General features: G+C 52.3%; 1 protein-coding gene across 1 annotated transcript; it reads left to right on the forward strand.

Annotated features, from left to right (window-relative positions):
• The first annotated feature begins 269 nt into the window (after nucleotides 1-269).
• Wdr86 (WD repeat domain 86) lies at nucleotides 270-18,451 on the forward strand. The gene is made up of 6 exons (XM_075955534.1): nucleotides 270-966; nucleotides 8,946-9,087; nucleotides 11,987-12,407; nucleotides 15,172-15,307; nucleotides 17,316-17,419; nucleotides 17,531-18,451. Exons 1-6 carry the CDS (start codon nucleotides 804-806, stop codon nucleotides 17,705-17,707), a joined length of 1,143 nt encoding a protein of 380 aa, XP_075811649.1. The 5' UTR covers nucleotides 270-803; the 3' UTR covers nucleotides 17,708-18,451.
• Nucleotides 18,452-19,610: the final 1,159 nt, after the last annotated feature.

The raw sequence follows: 19,610 nt of genomic DNA on the forward strand, positions 1-19,610 counted from the left end.
GGTGGGCGAAACAAATATGACCTCCCCCATCTGGGTTTGCCCCCTACCCTCATGGGCCGGGATCCAGCCCTCCCCTGCCCAACCCGAGTAGAATTCAGTGTGTGTTCGTGCTTTCCCAGGGAGGGCGGACTCGGAACTCCCCAGCTTCCGCCCTTCATCGGGGTCCCCCAAGACTCCAGACTCTTCGGTCTACCTCTTCCTCGCCCTGGGATCTGGGAATAGAGACAGCTGGAGTGGCAGGGAACAGAACCTAGCCTAGACAGCTGGGAGGGTCGCACGTGAAGTGAAGCACGTGGATGCGGTCCCCAAAAGGGGATCAGAGTTTCATCTCAGTTCTGTTCCCAAAGAATGACCAGGGCGCCTTGGGGTGGGGGTTGGCGCGCGGCCGAAGAAGTGGGAGGGGACAGGTTGGGGGGTGGTCTCTGAGGAGGAGCCAGGCTGGACTGTATTGTTCGGCGCTCAGCTTCTCCAGTTCTTCTGCCCGCTTCACACCCGGTGGGTGCACTTAAAGGCAGAGGCGCCCCCCCCCCCGCGCCCCGAGACGGTGCAGAGAAGGGAGGTATCACCTGAAGCTCTGCATCGGAGTCGCGGTGACGGAGGATACCGGTGGAGATTCAGAGTTCCTGTTCCCCGCCGCACCGCGAGCCTTTGCAGGAGCGGGGGGGGGGGGCGGGGGGAAGTGTCCCCCCGGGAGGGTCCCCCCCGCGATGGCCACTGTCCGTCCGGGCCCCGCCAGGACCACGTGCGGACGCTGGAGCTCCGCTCTCTAGCCCGCAACAGCGCCTCTTTGCCCCCGCCCGGCGATGGGGAGCAGCGGTTCGGCGTTGAGGGTTTGTGCGGACCACCGCGGGGGCATCAACTGGCTGAGTCTGAGCCCCGACGGGCAGCGCTTGCTGACGGGCAGCGAGGACGGCACGGCTCGCCTCTGGAGCACCGCCGACGGCCAGTGCTGCGCGCTCCTGCAAGGTAGACCGGTGCGCGTGCTCGCGACCCTTTCAGCCTCTTCAGGCTCACCTGCCCGGTTCCCGGGTCCTCACTCTTCCGGGCCTGCAGCCCCCTTCTGGAAGAGTGGAGCTCTATCTCCTTCGCATCGGGGAGCTCACCCAACCCTTGAGCTCTTTGTGGGGCGCCGTGAGAGTCCGAGCGTGCTTGGGTGTGGGTGACTGAGGGACGCGCACTCTAATGACTGTTTTGTCAACCACTTCCACGCAGTCTTTAACGTGACTACAATTTTTAACAAAACAAAAAGAAGTCGCGTCCCTACCCTAAAGAACATTTCCTGCGGCACTCCTTGACCTGGTGACCTTTGGCGGACATTTTCACTTGGGAGCCTTTGTAACAATAGAGGTTGTTGAGTTTCCACGCTGCTGTGGGCTACCTTCACACCGTGACCCTAGCCCAGACCGACGTCACCTTGTTAGGGACTTGTCCATCACTTTGAGATTTCAGCTCCCTCTCCCCCAAGCACCTCTCTCCCAGCTCTTTTTGGCCTCATCTCAGGTGTGAGCAGAAGAAAGGGGAGGATTGATTTCAAATTTCTGGGCTATGGGGTCAAGTCTATCTTGCATATTTAAATGAGACAAGGAATATCTTGCACAGAAATGTATAATGTGTCTTAGTTATTTATTTATCCATTGATTCATTCCGGTCACATTCTGGGCAGCCTTGTCCTGGGTGCTCCCCACACTGCTGTATAGAATCCCTCAGGCCGCTGTTGCCTCTGCAGTAGCTCCTGCAGACTTGAGGCATGTTAAGCTTTTTGCTCAAGGTATGGTTCTTTATCTCCAGCTTTTCCACCATGATCCTCAAATGCGGGGGGGGGGGGGGGGGGGCGGGGCGGGGGGGGGCTGGTTCAAGCCCTTCCAGCGAGATAGAATGTTAGCCTCAAGATTGCTTCATTCCTACACTACCAGTTTTACATGAAAACAGTGTAAGGTAGCTAGTTCATGGCCCCAAAGGGAGGTGCGTTGGATTGACAGGTACTTGGGAGCTGGGGCAAAGGTGGGGAATTGGCTACAAACTGGTCCACATTCCTCCCCACACAGCCAGCTCTTGCTGACAGGCCCCACATAGGAGGAGAGCTGTTAGCCAGAGGAGAACACGTACAGCTTCCCAAAGAAAAGACTCCCTGGGGTTTTTAGGAGTGCAGGTTCTTCCCAGTTCCAAGGATTCCCCAGAGGAGAGCCTTGGAATGGGCTTTTTGTTTGATTCTAGTTTCTTTTCTTTCTTTCTTTCCTTTTTTTTTTCAAGATAGGGTTCTCCGTGCATCCCCGGCTATCCTGGAACTCACTCTGTAAACCAAAGTGGCCTCAAATTCAGAGATTTGCCAGAGTCTGTTGGAATTAAAGGTGTGCACTACTATGCCACCACCTGGCTTTGCTTTTGATTTCTCTTTTCTTTTTCTTTTTTCTTCCTTTCTTTCTTTTTTCCAAGACAGGGTTTCTCTGTGTAGCTTTGGAGCCTGTCCTGGAACTCCCTTTGTAGACCAGGCTGTCCTCGAACTCACAGAGATCCGCCTGCCTCTGCCTTCCAAGTGCTGATTTTGGTTTCTTTTTTTTCTTTTTTTTCAAGTGATGATTTTGGTTCTTTCTTTCTTTCTTTCTTTCTTTCTTTCTTTCTTTCTTTCTTTCTTTCTTTCTTTCTTTTTTGTGGTTTTTCGAGACAGGGTTTCTCAGTGTAACAGCTTTAGCTGTCCAGGAACTAGCTCTTGTAGACCAGGCTGGCCTCAAACTCAAAGAGATTCACCTGCCTCTGCCTTTGCTTCCCGTGCACTACCACTTCCCGGCTGATTTTGGTTTCTTAAGGCAAGGTTTAATGCCACCCTCAAGTTTCAAAGTCACTGTCTTAGTTGGGGATATTGTTGCTGTAATGAAACAACACAGTCAAAATAAGTTGGGGAGGAAAGGGTTTATTAGGCTTACATTTCTACAGCACCGGTCATAATGGAAAGGGGTCAGGACAGGAGCTCAAGTAGGGCAGGAGCCTGGAGGCAGGAGCTGATGCACAGGCCCTGAAGGGTTCTGCTTACTGGCTGGCTCTCCGTGGCTTGCTCAGCCTGCTTTCTTATAGAACCCAGGACCAGCAGCCCACAATGGGCTGGGTCCTCCCCCATTAGCCACTAAGAAAATACCCTGTAGTCTTGCCTGTAGTCTGATCTTTTGGAAACATTTTCTTGAGGGTCCCACCTCTCAGCTGACTTCAGTTAGTGTCTAATTGACGTAAAACTAGTCAGCACACACACCTTGAACCTCTGTATTCCAGATCCTGTGCCTCCACTCCCCAAATACTTGAAATTAGAGGCTCTGCAGGGTGCCAGGCTTGGTGGGTGTTTCCAGTTGCTGTTTGGTGGCTGTAGTGCACAGTTAGCCTGTGAAACGCTTATGCCTGGGACTCTAGAGCTGCCCTGGACTCCTGTCTGTCCAGGAGGCTTCTCCTCCCAAACTCTAGGTTTCCAGGGCTGGTTCTGGCCCAGTGGCTTGTCCCAGGGCAGCTCTGGAGTCCTGCCAAGTTTCCAGGGCCCTCACCCAGCTCTGACAGACACCTAGCAAGCATCCTTCACACCTGCTTTAGTGGCCCTCACAGCTGAGGGTCCCATCAATCTAACGCAGTCTAGTGGGGAGCCACCCCACTGAAGGGCAAACTGTTGGAGATTCCCAGTCAAGGCTGTTGGAGATTCTTGCCAGGGTTAAGACTTTGAGGCTCTGTTTGTAAAGGTTAGCATTTCACGACTGTGCCAGAATAAAAGGGACAAAAATATTTCTTCTACTATAAGATCCTGATTATGACTGAGCTTGCATGAATCAATGTGGCTATTTGGTATCTTTCTGTGCCCCCTCCTCCCAGAAAGTGTAAGTTCTCCCCAGCCACTTTCTCCTGAGATATTTGTAGGATCGATATCACGCACCGCCCTCCCCATTGTTTTTGGCACACATGAGTGCAAGTGTATGAACCTGTATATGGAGGCCAGAAATTCACTTTTGATGGGGGGGGGCCTGGGAGGGAAATGGGGAGGGGTTAGTCTGACCCGGAACTTACCAAGTAGGCTGGTAACTCTAAGGACGCTACCCTCTCCGCCTCCCCAGCTCTAGGATTACAAGCGCACATATATGTATCAGCATGCCTGGATTTTCACATGCATGTTGGGGCTCAAACCCAGGTCTTCAAGCTCATGTGGTGGGCTCTGGACATCTTCATAGCCTCCCCAACCCTCTTCTTTTTTTTTTTTTTTTTTGGTTTTTCGAGACAGGGTTTCTCTATGGCTTTGGAGCCTGTCCTGGAACTAGCTCTGTAGACCAGGCTGGTCTCGAACTCACAGAGATCCGCCTACCTCTGCCTCCCGAGTGCTGGGATTAAAGGCGTGCGCCACCATCGCCCGGCTCCCAACCCTCTTCTTATTAGCTTTTTCAGTCAGTGTCTGTAGACATGAGGGCTTGCTGTTTGTTGGGGTTTCTGTCCTGCCCAGTTCCCACAGCCATTTAGCCCCAAAGAATCACACAGAAGTTTACATTAGATATAAACGGATGGGCCCATTAGCTCAGGCTTCATATTAGCTCTTATAATGTACACCAGCCCATTATTCTAGTTTATGTTAGCCACATGGCTCAATACCTTTTTTGGCGGGGTAGGTCACATCTTGCTTCTTCTGTGATCTGGGCAGGACTGGAGAACGAGCTTCCTTCTTCCCAGAATACTCCTGTTCTCATTGTCCCACCTCTACTTCTGGTTGTCTTGCCTATACTCCCTGCCTGGCTACTGGCCAATCAGTGTTTATTTAAAACATGATTGACAGAATACAGACAATTCTCCCACACCAAGTGTCTCTTTGGGTGGAGGTCATTTTTTGTTTGTTTTCTGAGACAGGGTTTCTCTGTGTAGCCCTGGCTATCCTGGAACTCACTCTGTAGACCAGGCTGGCTCTGAACACTCACAGAAATCCCCCTGCCTCTGCCTCCAGAGTGCTGGGATTAAAGGTGTGCACAGCCCAGTTCACACCTTATGTTTTAAGACATATTGTCTGTATACTTTACTATGTGGTTCAGTTTCATAGACTAGGATCAACAGCAGTTTTTTCAATTAAAGGTTTTATTTCATGTGTATGGGTATTTTGCCTAAGTGTATGTCTGTGTACCAGCTGTGTGCCTGGTACCCAAGAAGGTCAGAAGAGGGCATCGACTACTCTGGAACTGGAGTTACACATAGTTGTGAGCCACCATGTGGGTTCATACAGAACCCATGCCCTTTGGAAGAGAAGCTAGTGCTCACTGGATCCTGACCTGAGAAAACTGCCTGAGAGGTCTGTGCTGCCCTGTTGGGTTCCCAGTTGAGGAAGGGACTTGGCCCAAAGATTCTAGCCGACTGTGGGTGCTCCACATCCTTTTTTGGCCTCAGCTTGCCCCGTGAGCCACTTGTGGTTGCAAGCTCGAGGAGGGAACTTGCTTGAGACAGGGCCCAAGCCAAGTTAACTGTTGGCCTTGAGAGGGTCAGGGAGAAAAGTGGCATATAGGTAGGGGCTCAATGAGGAGATGGAGGTACCCATTTTATTTTCTTTTTTCTTTTTTTGAGACAGGGTTTCTCTGTAGCTTTGGAGTCTGTCCTGGAACTAGCTCTTGCAGACCAGGCTGGCCTCGAACTCACAGAAATCTGCCTGCCTCTGCCTCCCGAGTGCTGGGATTAAAGGTGTGCGCCACCACCGCCTGGCTGTTTTGTTTTTCTTGTGAGTTAACAAATCATACATTTAAATTGTATTTTTATTTTTTTTTATCTTATATATGTGAATGTTTTGCCTGCATACATGTCTAGGTACCACATGTGTGCCTGATGCCACAAGAGAGGTCAGAACCCACGGGACTAAGCTGCAGGTAGTTATGAACAGCCTTGTAGGTGCTGGGAACTGAACCCAGGTCCTTTAGAAGAGCAGCCAATGCCCTTAACTGTTGAGCTGTCTATCCAGGCCCTTACAAGGCACAGAGGAGGGCTGCTCCACACAGGCAAATCAATGTTTGCTCCAAGAAGAAGTCCATGAAAATGTCATCTGTTTTAGGGACAGCACTTTGGAGGCCACTGTTGGTTGACTGGTAGGGTCCCTGTGGCCTGTTCAGAAGGCGAAGGGGAAGGGTGGCAGGGTGGTGGATGAGGTTGTGGGGAGGGCCATGGCTGGATTGGCGCTGAAGGAATAGGTCCGGACTTAGATAGGTGGCAGCTGGGGACAGATGGGCCTGACTGCCACACAGAAACCTAGGAAGCCCTGATGTGATTGATCTCCAGTTCTGAGTGACAGCCTGCAGACAGTCCTGGTGCTTTGGACGGTGTCCACTCTGGCACATCTGGGGACCAGATGTCACCTGACGGGGTCCTGGCGCCCTCTACAGAGGGCAACTCATAAGCATCTAAGAAAGCGACACTATAAAGTGGACAGAGTATACATACTAAGTAGAGCTCTTTGTCATCGCTTCTCCCAGGGGAGCTGTAGTTACAACAGCCTGGAGGCAGCTGTGGAGAAGGCTCCTCTGGGGCAAGGGGACCTTGACTGGAGAGGGCCACAGGCAGCCTGAAGCAGCCCTCTGTGTCAGAGCCCAGGGTAACATTTCAGCCTAAAGTCTCCCAGGTGTGAAAGTTCCTGGAAGTCAGAGGACCAGGGGCCACCTGGCAAGCCTCCCTTTCTTCACGAGTTATAATACCTGCTTGCACTCTGAGGGTGGGGGAAGGAAATGTTAGTAAGTAGTACCATTCCTGCCACCAAGTAACAGTTGGGGTGACCCTGGGGCACAAAAAGGGAAAAGAAGCCTCATTTTCTACTCTGTCCGAGGCTTGTTGTGGTTGGGGTCCCCTGCAGCCCTGGGTCCTGGGCCACTTTTCCTGTGTGCAGAGGAAGCAACAGGTCCTGGCAAGTCTTCAGTGCCCAGGGAGGCTGCCTTAGCAGGAGTCCCCAGGGCTGCTCTTCTGCATGCAATAACTACGTCTTATCTGCATTCTTTATCCCTTCAAAAATATTTACTTTCAGCTTGGCGTTTTTTTGCTTACTCTGCACAATTCCAACAGCTGAAAGCTGAGGTCCCAGGAGGTGATAGGCCCAGAGCTGGCAGACACAGCTCCTCCCACTCTCCGGGGTGACCCCCGCCAGCCCTGGGTCTGACCCGTCTGTCTCTTGATGGCACCGGTTGTAAGTGTACTGGGGTGGGGTACGGGTTTTGGGGGTGGACAAGAGACAGGCACAACAGAGTTCAGGCCCTCTGCTGGCGGGCTCTGACCCATGACCCAAGTGGGTGTGTCTGCTGATTGGGGAAGTGAGTTCCAGGAGACTGGAGAGGGGCCTGCCTGTAGGGGCTGAGTGCTGTGGGATCCTCACTTGGCTCAGTGCCTGGCTGCGGAGGGCGGAGGGCAGGGGCCGGCAGGTCAGCCTGGCCTGCAGTAAGAGACGAGGATGTTTCACATTGAACACTGTTGCTTTCATTTTTTGCCTCTTTTCTTTCCGGTCTGTGTGTTCAATTTCTCTGTCCCTAACATGCCATAAAGCTGCCCACACCTCGGGTCCCCAACAACCAGGCTCTGTCCAAAGTTCCACAAAATCAGGGTGCCATTATTCAATAGCTACACGTGGCTCTCAAGTGCTTTTTCATGGTCCTGCACTTGACCCGTTGTGTAGACGGAAGGTCAGCGGCTGGGTGCTGCTGGAGCAGCTGCTCTGGGCCTCTGCCAGCCTTGGCTCAAGGCCCTTCGGGGCCACGGTGGCGATGCCCATCCAGAGTTATGAGGGGGCCATGGGAGGTAACCCCCATGCAAAGCCGTTAGGGAGGCCTGTACCCGGTGGGCCTGGAACACCTCGGTTGCTTTTCTCGGGGCATCTCAGCTCCCTAGAGGCATCAGGGAGAGTGAGGCAGACTGGTCTCAGGGAAAGTTTGTTGACAACTTTGAGAAAAATATTTATAAACTCTGGCAAAAGTCTGGGCTGTGTTTTGCCCTCAGCTTTTTCATCAACTTGTGTCTTCGGAGAAACACAATCTGCCATTTCTTAAGGGTTTACTTAATCCTCCCATTGTTTCCAGAGCAGCCTGGCACGGGCTTTCCCTCTCAAAATTCTGTTTCTTAGAACCCAGGAAGTCAAGCACTTCCAAGCTAAGCTTAACCCAGGACGAAAAAAAAAAAAAAAGTTAGTCCTCCTGATCCTTCCTGGGAGATTGCTAAAATTCCTGTTTGCTTGACTCCAGCTATGAAATGGAGATTCTCAAGTGAGATGAAAGACCTGGGTGTGGTGGCCCAAACTCTTAATCCCAGTGGTGGGAGGTAGACTCAGCAGAGTCAGGAGTTCAAGGCCAGCTTGGGCTGTGTGAAAAACGTCTCAAAATAAAGGGGGAGCGGGTCCCTGGGGAGATGGCTCAGTGAGCCAGAGTGCTTGCTGCTCAGGCATGAGGGCCTGAATTCAGGTTCCCTGGAACATGTTTAAAAAGCTGCTTTTTTTTTTTTTACCCCCTGCAAACCCAGTGCTGTGGAAGACAGGGACAGGAGGATCACTGGGGCTTGTCCTCAGCCTAGCTCCAGGTTCAGTGAGAGACCCTCAAGGGAACACACGGAAAGTGGCAGAGCAGGCCAGACAATTCTTCTCCATGTGTCCACTTATACACACACGTGTATGTATTTGTTGCATGCGTGTGTGTGATGCATACACACACAAACACAGGTTTAAAAAATTACAAAAGGGTCAGTCTCACTGGACATGTGATTTTTTTACTCCTGGGTCCTGAGCACCCTGGAGGCTGAGGTAGAAGGATTGTGAGTTCAAGCCTAGCCTAGGCTACAAAGTAAGATCCCAGTCTGTAGGCCCGAGGGGAGGGCCTCTTCCAGACTTACCGCAGAAGTTCATGCTCTCCTGCTCTCTCTCGTTGATCTACTTGCACACATAGGAAAACAAGAGCTGGGGCCTGGCCAGCTCACATTTCCTCTCCTTGTAGGTCACGAGAGCTATGTGACCTTCTGCCAGCTGGAGGATGAAGCCGCCTTCACCTGCAGTGCTGACTGCACCATCCGGAGGTGGGACGTTAGGACCGGGCAGTGTCTGCAGGTGTACCGAGGACACACATCCATCGTGAACAGGTCAGCCGGGTCCGGGGGCGTGAAGCAAGAAGACAGAAATGTAGGACTGACTTGAGCAGTGCAGTTAGCTGCCTGTGGGAGCTGGGGTTTGGGCAGAGAAGCCACAGGAGCGAGGCATCATTAACATATGTTCATTTGTAATCCTCTGGGAGCCAGGCACCCTGACTGCCCCTCTGTGGGGAGGTGTTGGGGCTGTAGTGCCCACTGGGAGCAAATTCCAGAGGAGATGCTCACATGACTCCATGGTAGAGCAGGGGCTCAGAGAAGGAGGAAGCCGGTGGTATGTTTAAAAACTTCCTTTTGTGTGGCTACAGAAGGTCTCCCAGCCTTCCTTAGGATCTGAATGTTTCCCTTGTTGAATTTAGGTTGGACCTGAGCAGTGGAAATTTGTTTGCTGACCGGATCGACTCCGTGTTATTTTTATGACACACGATAGTTGTCCTGGGCTCCCAAGTTCCAAGCGGATGCCTAGCGTAGGGACTCTTGAAGTCACATTGATAGGAGGGGCCCTACTTGGGAAACACCCAAGGGCCTTTCTGTGTGGACACGGAGGAAAGGATGTGCTGCAGCCAGGCGACCCTGAGTGCTGTGTGGGCCTCCAGACAGGCAGATTAGCCACTCGAGCTCACAGAAGCTCCAGAGGCCACGGCAGATGCTGGGTCGACAGTCTGGAGGTGTCTGCAGGAGGTGGTTGATCTGGGAGAACTCAGCTCCCACAGTTCAGCTGGCCTTGCCCCAGCGAGATGTCTGTTATTGGCTGGGCATGGTAACTTGTGTGTCTTGTCCCAGAACTTGGGAAACTGAGGTAGTGCAGTATCCATGACCAAGGCCAGCCTGGGCTACAGAATGAGCTCCAGATCAGCCTGGCTACAGGAGACCCTGTCTCAGAACCCCCACCCCTACACAAAAACAGAGCTGAGGCGGCAATCAGAAGCCAGCCTAGGTGGGCCAGAGTTCATGCCCTCAGATACCAGCTTGTTCTCAGGTTGCCGACCAAGGAACTGTCACAAGCTTCTCTAAACAAGGCGGAAACTACGCTGTACGAGGTTGAGTACCCATGCCCACATATGCATAACACTACAGCACATGGATACACGCATGTATACAGCATCCACGTAACATGCACATGTATGAACAAGACATTCACATAAACACACATATACACAACCACACAGATAACTGAGATGCATCAAGCACATGTACATAGAAATGTTCACAGAACGCATGATATATGTCCGATCCACATTCTCAGACAGAATACACACAAACACACACACACAGGTACATACGCTGATGACTGTGCTCCCAAATGGGCGAGAGCCTGGAACTCAACGTCTGTTTTTAGAGCTAGGCTATGTGTGTGAGCTCCATGCAAACCATCCTTTGACATCCCTACTGTACATGGTGCTACGTCTGCCCAGGGCCACGTAACACCTGGGTTAGTGTCTTTTCTCATTGGCACTCTCCCTCCCCTGAGGAAAAGCAACTTAAGGAATAAAGGGAGCCAGTCTACCATGGCGGGGAAGGCATGGCAGCAGGAGGCAGCTGGGCACATCGCACCCTCAGTCAGAGAGCAGAGGGGGACAAACTGGTGCTCAGCTCACTTTCTCCATGATCCATGGGATGATGTCACCTACTTTACGATGGAGTGTCCCACTTCAGTTAACCTAATCTACAAAGTCACAGATGTACTAGAGGCTTGTTTCCATGGCGATACTAAATCTCATCAAATGGACCTGAGAACCCCAGTGCCTCCAGAGCTCCCCCCCGAACATCATAGGTGCTTGTCAAGGGGGTTCTTTGACTCTCAACAGATCAGGAACTTGCTTTGTAGACCAGGCTAGCCTCAGACTCAGACATCCACCTGCCTCTGTCTCCTGAGTGCTGGGATCACAATAGGGATACCAAAGGGTGGTCTGCATGAAGCTCACACACACTGCATGTCACCCGTGCTGAGTCAAGAATTCCCAGCAAGAATGTCATGTGTAAATAGGCCCTTGCAAGGTCTGTGCAAAGTTCTCTGAAGACAAGCGTGTTTTCCTGGGAGGTGGTAGCATTTAGCGGTGTGACAGCAGGTTGTCAACAGTTAGCCCTCCTTTAAGTTCCCCTACACCCAGTGGCAAACCAGCCTGCTGCATGAATGCCCCTTCTGATACCTCACTCCAGAGTTCCCTGCCCCCGTTAGTCACGTGACCAGAGTCTGGTCTCTGCCCTGGCACTCCAGTGCTTCTCCTGTGGGATGTGCTGGCAGAGCAGACAGCAGAGGCCCACCTCACACTGCAGCTTGCCTCTTGCGCCTCTGAGCACAGTCTAGTGCCACAGTGGCAGAAGAGCTTCGAAATTCCTTGCAGCCCTCAAGGTAGGTACTCTGGAGTGGCCTTACCAGCCTGCTTGCTGCATCTGGACTGTTCCCAAGGTGACCAGATGGTCTCAGGTAGCCCTAGACTTTCCCCATTGTTTTTGTTTGTTTTGTTTTATGAGGTAAGGTCTCACTCTATAGTCTGGGCTTGCCTCAAACTCACCATGTAACCCAGGTTGGCTTTGAACTCAAGGCAATCCTTCTGAATGGCTTTTTCCTATTATAAACAGAACGCTCTGTGTCCCCTCTTCCTCTGATGTGTCTGGCTTGAATAGACTGTTATGTGAATGCATGTGCCAGAGACACTATCCCTGCTGGGCTAAAGGTCAGGCTTGCAGGTCTGTCACAGAGGAAGACCTGAGAATGGGAGAGCGGCTGTGGGGGAGACATGGTGGATGTGTGGTGTTTAGGGTTAGACCCTGGATAGTGAGTGTGGAACAGGGCAGAGACTAGTTGCTGTGTCAGCTGCAGGGCCAAGGCTAGGGGGATTCTTCTGACCCTAAGTGTTCTGAGCCTGACCCCTTCCCCTCTCACCCACAGGATCCTTGTTGCAAACGACCAGCTCTTCAGCAGTTCCTATGACCGGACAGCACGGGCGTGGACTGTGGACAAAGAGCAAGTGTCCAAGGAGTTCCGGGGCCACCGCAACTGTGTGCTGACACTCGCCTACTCAGCCCCCAAGGACCTGCCCAGTGATCCCTGCTTGGAGGCAGCCATGGGTGGCGGGCTCCTAGTGACCGGCAGCACGGACGACACAGCCAAGGTGTGGCAGGTGGCCAGTGGCTGCTGCCACCAGACCCTTCGGGGCCACACAGGCGCAGTGCTGTGCCTGGTGCTGGATGTTTCCAGCCACACGGCCTTCACAGGCAGCACCGATGCCACCGTCCGTGCTTGGGACATCCTGAGTGGGGAGCAGCTGCGGGTTTTCCGAGAGCACCAGGGCTCTGTCATCTGTCTGGAGGTGAGACCTGTCCAGCTGCTGCCAGACTGCATGTCCTACTGTGGGAGGAAGGGAAGAGGAGGGCCTTATTGCTTCAAACTATTCATAGCATTAAAGCCATCGGTAGCTGTAGTTCCTAGTGCCAGTCTGTTCAGAGCATCAGCCCAGACATTCATACCATCAGCTTACATGTTCATACCATCAACTCACCCGTTCACACCATCAGCTTACCTGTTCATACCGTCAACTCACCCGTTCACACCATCAGCCCAGCCGTTCATACCGTCAGCCCAGCCGTTCATACCGTCAGCTCACCCGTTCATACCATCAGCTCACCCGTTCATATCATCAGCCACCCGTTCACACCATCAGCTCACCCGTTCATACCATCAGCCACCCGTTCATACCATCAGCTTACCCGTTCACACCATCAGCTCACCCATTCATACACCGTAAGCTCACCCGTTCATACCATCAGCTCACCCGTTCACAGCATCATGAGTCCTTAAATTCTTTCACAAGTGGAGTTGGTAGAGTTCTCATGGTCTAAACACCTTTTGTTTTGTTTTTTCTGTTTTTGTTTTTTGAGAAAGGTTTTTCTTTGTAGTCCTGGCTGTCCTGGGACTCACCCTGTAGGCTAGACTGGCCTTGAACTCAGAGCTTCCTCTGCTTCTGCTTCCTGAGTGCACACACCACCACACCCCAGCTCATTAAATACCTGCTATTAGGCATCCCCAACCTCTCACTCATTAATTTATTTATTATTTGTTTATTTTGAGACAGGGTTTCACTGTGTACTCCTGGCTACCCTGGAACTCTGTGTAGGTCAGGCTGACCTTGAAGTCATAGTGATCCACCTGCCTCTGTCTTGCTCTTGCTGGGATTAAAGGTGTGCGCCACCACGCCCAGCTCTGGCTCACCCCCACACTCTTGCACTGGGGAAAGTGTCCAGTGTATGCTTTGTGGGAGATACATTCAGAACTCAGCAGTGGAGAGCTGTTGTAGCAGGAGCGGCAGGGCTGCGTCCCCAGCACCCTGGCCGCTTGGCTAGCTTATACCCCGAAATAATTACACGAATTATTTTAAACACTGTTTGGCCCATTTCTATCTAGCCTCTTCTAGGCTAACTCTTGCACCTGGACTAGCCCATTTCTAATTATCTGTATAGCCCACAAGGTGGCTTACCAGGGAGATTCTAGCCTACATCCATCCTGGGTCAGAGCTTCATCACGCGTGCCTCAGAGAGCAGAGCTATCCCCACATCCGCCCAGGCGTCTCTGAGCTCACTTCCTTTTCCTCCCAGCATTCTGTTCTGTTTACTCCTCCCACCTATGTTTTAACCTATCAGGGCCAAGCAGTTTCTTTATTGCTAACCAATGAAATCAACAGATTGATATATGACACTCCCACATCAGAGAGCTCTGTAGGAAAATGGACACTAAGTTGCCTAAAGAAGAAGATTCATGAAAATCTATCCAGACAAAGGGGAGTGACCTGGTAGAGAAAGGGACTTGCAGCAGCCTGTCTGAGCTAAGTGTGATTGAGAATCCCTGGAATGCTGGTGCTGTGGAAGCCAGGGGGGAAGCTGAAGGCCATTTGGGCTCTACAGTGAAATCCTGTCTGAAACAGGCAGGGCTGGGGAGATGGCTCAGGGGTTTGCTGCACTAGCTGAGGACCTGATCATCCTGGAACCATGTAGAAAAGTTGCGTGTGGGGGCGTGTGCAGACATGTGCCTGTAATCCCAGCTCTGGAGAGGCAGAGGCGCGTGGATCCCCATGGCATGTTGTCCAATCAGCCTAACCTAATTAACCTAATTAGTGAACTCAGAATGCCTGAGGGTCAGCAGAGGTTGACCACCGGCCTTTCTCTCCACACACACACACACACACACACACACACACACACACACACACACGAACTCACATATATATACACACACAAAAATAAACAACATCGACCAAGAACCCCAAAGACCTGACCTAGGTCTGTGTATTTTCTGAGCTGAGTTCCTGTCTCTGGTGGTACGAACCCTTTTCTTCTAGAGACAGAACGTTTTTCAGCTTTTAGGAGAGCAAGGAGGGCCTGAACACACTGCCTCTGCTGCATAGTCTTGGGCACCAGTTCTCTCACCCAACAGACGTCACTGGTGACAGCAGCCTTTCAGGTCTCTAGGGGCTGAGTATGGAGGTGACATGACCCTCATCGGGAGCATAATTCACTGTGTCCCCACTTAGCAGGAGTCCTGGGGGGCATGCTGTGGGTGAGGGTAGTGTGTGGGCAGAGGGCTTCTGTTTATGTCTGGGCACTGAGCTTGCCAGTGAGTGTCAAGGCTTCCCCGTGTCCTCTCACTCTGCCGAGGCTCTGCTACCGCTCACAAGTGCCTTCAGCTGGGGACCAAGGCTTTACTATTGAGTCTGTGGAGGAGGAGCACCAGGGGAGAGGCTCTGCCTGAGTGTGCTGCTCTTCCTGGGGTCTGCAGGGCTGTATGGGAATTAGGGGTCTCTGTCTGCGTCTGAGGGGCACTGTCTGGAATCTGCAGGGCTTTGTCTGGCATCTGAAGGGTTCTGTCTGGGGTCTGTTGGGCTTTCTAGGGCTCTGCCCTCTGAGCTCAGGTTCCCCGGGGAAAGAGGAGCCAGCACTGAGTGTGGGTGGTGGGGAGTACCTTCCGGAGTCACCCTGCTTTTCCCCACTGAGATCCGCCAATGTTCCCTACCTTGTAGATAATGATTTGAGGGCTACGTGGCCACCAAGGTCAATGGATTGGCTCTTCTGCTTCTCCTACAGCTCACAGACCGGCTCTTGTACACGGGCAGTGCAGACAGGACTGTCAAGTGCTGGCTTGCTGACACTGGGGAGAGGGTGCGCACATTTCCGGCACACAGACACAGCGTGAGCGCCCTCAAGTACCATGCAGGCACCTGTAAGTGATCTGTCCCAGCACTGCCCACGCCACACCAGTCTGCCCACCCTACCTTCCTCTCCTGACTCCCATGCCTGCATGGTTTGCTGTCCCTGAGCCCAGCTGCCTTTCCACTTTAGAGGGGGCTGAAGGTGAATGGTTCGTTGGGTAGGGAGGAAGCTGTCTCCTAGGTCTCAGATGGTCACACATCTGGGCCTTCATCACATTCTCAACTTCACTGATGGCTGTCCATCAAAAGCAGCTGTTAGACTCCCATAAAGCTGGGTCTACGAGTGTCTTCTCAGTGGAAATGCTCTAGGAGTTAGCCTGACGTGGAGAAGTTATTTTTCCTTCCTCCTGTATCCACACTTTAGTATGAACATAGCTCTGCTCCCTGGTCAGGGATCTCTCTCTTAACTGAGCACAAAGTGATTAGCCCCCAGACACTGTGAGCTGGCCTCCTCTTGGTGGCAACGGGCACAGCTGTGCTGAAGTCACTCTCCACAGGCTGCTCTCACTATGACAGATCTTGGTCCTTTGCCAACAAGGCTACTACTGAATGTGCTTTGCTCCCGACCCTGTCTACTCTCAAGATGCCCAGCAACCCCATGGGGGCTGGACCCTGCTGCTGAGTTTGGGGAGAGGCAAGGAAGGAACTGAGGAAATCCAGCAAGGAAACTCCCTCCCCAGAGCCCTGTGCACCCTCAAGCTTTAAGAAAAGGGCAAGTATGTACAGATCAAAGCAGGAGAGTGTAAGAAATAGATACCGAAGAAAAAACAGAGCAGCCTAGAGGGGCAAATACAAGGTGGCCTTGGGGTCTCTCCTGTTGCTATCACAGTCAGATAAAAAGCAACACAGGGAAGAAGGGGTTTGTCTTACAAATCCGGGTTGCAGGGAGGCCATAGCAGCCAGAGCTTGTCAGATGCTCACAGCAGGCGGAGAAGTGAGTGCTCCTGTGTTGCCTGCTTCCCTCATCTCACTTTCCTCACTCCTGCAGTTCAGGGCCCAGCCCATGAAGCACCTCCCACATTCAGGGTCTTTCTACCTTAAGTCACAACCAGGATGTGACTCAGGCTACCCTGACCTAGATGATTCTGCACTGAGGAGACTCTTCCCTGCAGTGAGTCTAGGTTGTGCCAAGGTGTCAGTTAAAGCTAAGCAAGTAGGATTGCTGGGAACTGATACCCAGAAGCACCCTCTCACCACGGGTATTGAAGGGTGTGTGGCCCAGCATCTTTACCTCCTAGCTGGACCTACAGTTTCCCCCACCCCCACCTGAGCCACTCTGCTCACTAAAAGGCCCTGTGTGGTTTCGTCCCTATCACCCCCTTGCTTCCTGCATTGTCTACCATGTGAACTGCTGGGCTCCTGGTGTGTGTGGGGGTAGCTTCTGGGGAAGTCAGCGTAGGATGGTGAGTGAACCACCGAATTCCCATAGTTGACTACTTCAGGTGGCCAGCCTTATCAGTACTGATTAAAAAGAAATCGCAGGCCCCCACCACTGCAGCAGGAACTGAGATAACAATTAGCCATCTGTCTCAGCAGGTATTCCAGAGACCGTGGTGCCCTTGATGCCAGCGCACCAAGTTATGACAGAGGAAGACCCCAAGGAGGGACAGAGGGGGTCTAGGCTCTGCTTCAAGGCCACATTCCTGAGGAGGGTGGATGGGCTGGCCCTGGGGACAGGTGACGGATGGGCAGGGCAGAGCCTGCAGAATGTGGTGTCCTAGAAACAAGGCAGAGAAGAAAGATGGGTACCTGGTACAGGGCCACTCAGGACAGCACAAGCTGACGGAAGTCAAGGAAGGCATGGCAGCCAGACTATGCAAAGGTATCTTCATAGCAAAGGTGTCCCAGAGCCCTCAGTGTCCTCCCTGACTTCACAGGACTGAGAGCCCAGCTTCCCTTCAGAAGGCTTCCAGATGTTTCCCATTTGACCCTTAGGATGTCTCTGTGGGGCAGGTGGAGGTCCCATTCCTGGGGAGGTGGCAGCCAGGAAGGGTCCAGTGTACTGCTGTGTGTCCACAGTGTTCACAGGCAGTGGGGATGCCTGCGCCCGGGCCTTTGATGCCCAATCAGGAGTGCTGCAGAGGGTGTTCCGAGGCCACACCTTTGTCATCAACTGCCTCCAGGTAGGACTCTCTCTACCCAGCTCCATACTGCCCCAGGGAAGCAAGGGGCTTCCCATGGGAGAAGACTCCAGGGGCCTGCTCATGGCTGACAGCTGTCCCGCCTGCCCACAGGTCCACGGTCAGGTGCTCTACACAGCATCTCATGACGGTGCTCTGCGTCTCTGGGATGTACGTGGACTCCAGTCGGTGCCACCTTCACCGCGCAGACCAGCAGCCAAGCGCAGCCTATCTCGTCTCTTTAGCAATAAGGTGGCCTGTGCAGCCCCAGTGCCCCTGCAGCCGGCCTGAGTACCTGGAGAGGAGGTGGTCAGTCTGCGATTGCAGGCAGGAAGTTCAGCCGGCCTGCCTCCAGTTCTGATGTCTTATGCTGCCAGGCCCTCTCTGCTGAGGAAATGGGACTTCTACAAGAGCCATTGGCAAGTTATATGTCACAGACTCCTCCTGAAGAACTCAAACACATGTCAAAGTGCTCTACGTTCTTTGTTTTCCTTTTGGAGGTCTGTTGGTCTGCCACATATGTGCCCTCCAATACCTGGCCCGGGTTATCTCCCCTCTGGTTAACAAGGCTTGTGAAGCAAAGCCTTTTACACAGACCTTGGGAGAGGCTGGGGAGCAAGGAACCACTCTTCCAACCAGCCTGCCCGACAGGACCTTGGAGTACCCACCCCTTTTTGGACATTAATCCAGTTTTCTGTCAAGGTCTGGCAATGAACAGCTAGGGAGAAGTCTGGTCTTGTGCAGAAATGCCAGCACTATGCCAGATGTGGTGGAGTCACTGGACACGTGCAGGAGCCATTGGTGGCTGGAGGGGTGGCTCAGTGGTTAAGAGCATGTACTGTTCTTGCAGAGGTCCAGAGTCTGGTTCCTTATGCTGGGTTGTCACAACCACCTAGAACTAGTTCTGGGCGATAAAATGCTCTTTCCTGGCTTCCATGGCACCTGTACCCACATTGCACATAGCTGAACACAACAGATACATGTATAATTTAAAAGTAAAAATAATTTTCTTTTTATTTATTTGTTTATTTGAAATAGGATTTCTCTATGTAGCCCTGGCTATTCTGGAACACACTCTGTAGACCAGGTTGTCCTCGAACTCAGACATCTGCCTGCCTTTGCCTCCCTAGTGCTGGGATAAAAGGCGGTACCACTACAACCAGTACCCCTTTATAAATTTAAACTTCTGTTATCTCCTCTAGATAGAAACCTGCCAGGAGGGGTGGGAGGAGGGGTGGGTGCCATCTGGGAGCCTCCTTCAGAGTGGGGTCTGTGACAGTTTGCTGTGCATGTTTTCTTCAGGAAACACTATTTTGCACAGTGTTCTTGGGAAGACACTGGAAAACACTGCATTGACTCTGCACCCCCCCCCCCCCCGTTTCTACTTCAGTAGCATAGAGACCTTGGCTTGGTGTTGAGGACATGAGGAGCCCCACACTCTCTTCCCAGTGTCTGTGGGCTGCTTACATGTGGTACTCTTGAAGGCTGAGCTGGAGGCCCCCTCTGGCCACACCAAGACAGGGAGGGTCGTTTAGTGGCAGTGCTTGCTTAGCCTTTTTTTTTAAACATTTATTTTTTTTAAACATTTTAAATATTTATTTATTTATTTATTATACATACAATATTCTGTCTGTGTATATGTCTGCAGGCCAGAAGAGGGCACCAGACCTCATTACAGATGGTTCTGAGCCACCATGTGGTTGCTGGGAATTGAACTCGGGACCTTTGGAAGAGCAGGCAATGCTCTTAACCGCTGAGCCATCTCTCCAGCCCTTGCTTAGCCTTTTATAAGGAGGAAGCAGGTGTCCAGTTGGCCAGGAGAATAGACAGGTATGGCAGTTTTAACCAACATAAGACAGTTTCAAGTAATGTAATCAGGATCAGTGACATCAGCTTCAGACTGACCTCACTCCCCATAAGCAGGCTCCATGCCTGCCCTGCTTCTCCAAACTCTGCCTGTTCTGCCACCTCTAGTTAAGTCCCCACCTGCTTTTTGGGACTCTGCACAAAGTCTCAGCAGACTCTCATTCCTCTCCCCCAACACACCCTCTTGGTGCACCCAAACCATCTCCCCCAACTCCTGAGTCACTCTCACCCCACAATCCTATCCATAACAATTTGTGCAACTCTAAGGAGAATTTCTCTCAAACCTCACTCTGGTGGCCATTAACCATCCACTTCAGCTCCCCGCTAT

The sequence above is a fragment of the Microtus pennsylvanicus genome, chromosome 21 (genome assembly GCF_037038515.1).
Source record: "Microtus pennsylvanicus isolate mMicPen1 chromosome 21, mMicPen1.hap1, whole genome shotgun sequence".
In the NCBI taxonomy this organism is placed as follows: Eukaryota; Metazoa; Chordata; class Mammalia; order Rodentia; family Cricetidae; genus Microtus; species Microtus pennsylvanicus.

Excerpts from the sequence above, each read along its gene's own strand:
- Wdr86 (XM_075955534.1), top strand. The coding sequence starts at position 804 with ATGGGGAGCAGCGGTTCGGCGTTGAGGGTTTGTGCGGACCACCGCGGG. Across the intron at positions 9,088-11,986 it reads CACACATCCATCGTGAACAG|GATCCTTGTTGCAAACGACC; the intron begins GTCAGCCGGGTC and ends TCTCACCCACAG. Across the intron at positions 15,308-17,315 it reads CAAGTACCATGCAGGCACCT|TGTTCACAGGCAGTGGGGAT; the intron begins GTAAGTGATCTG and ends GTGTGTCCACAG.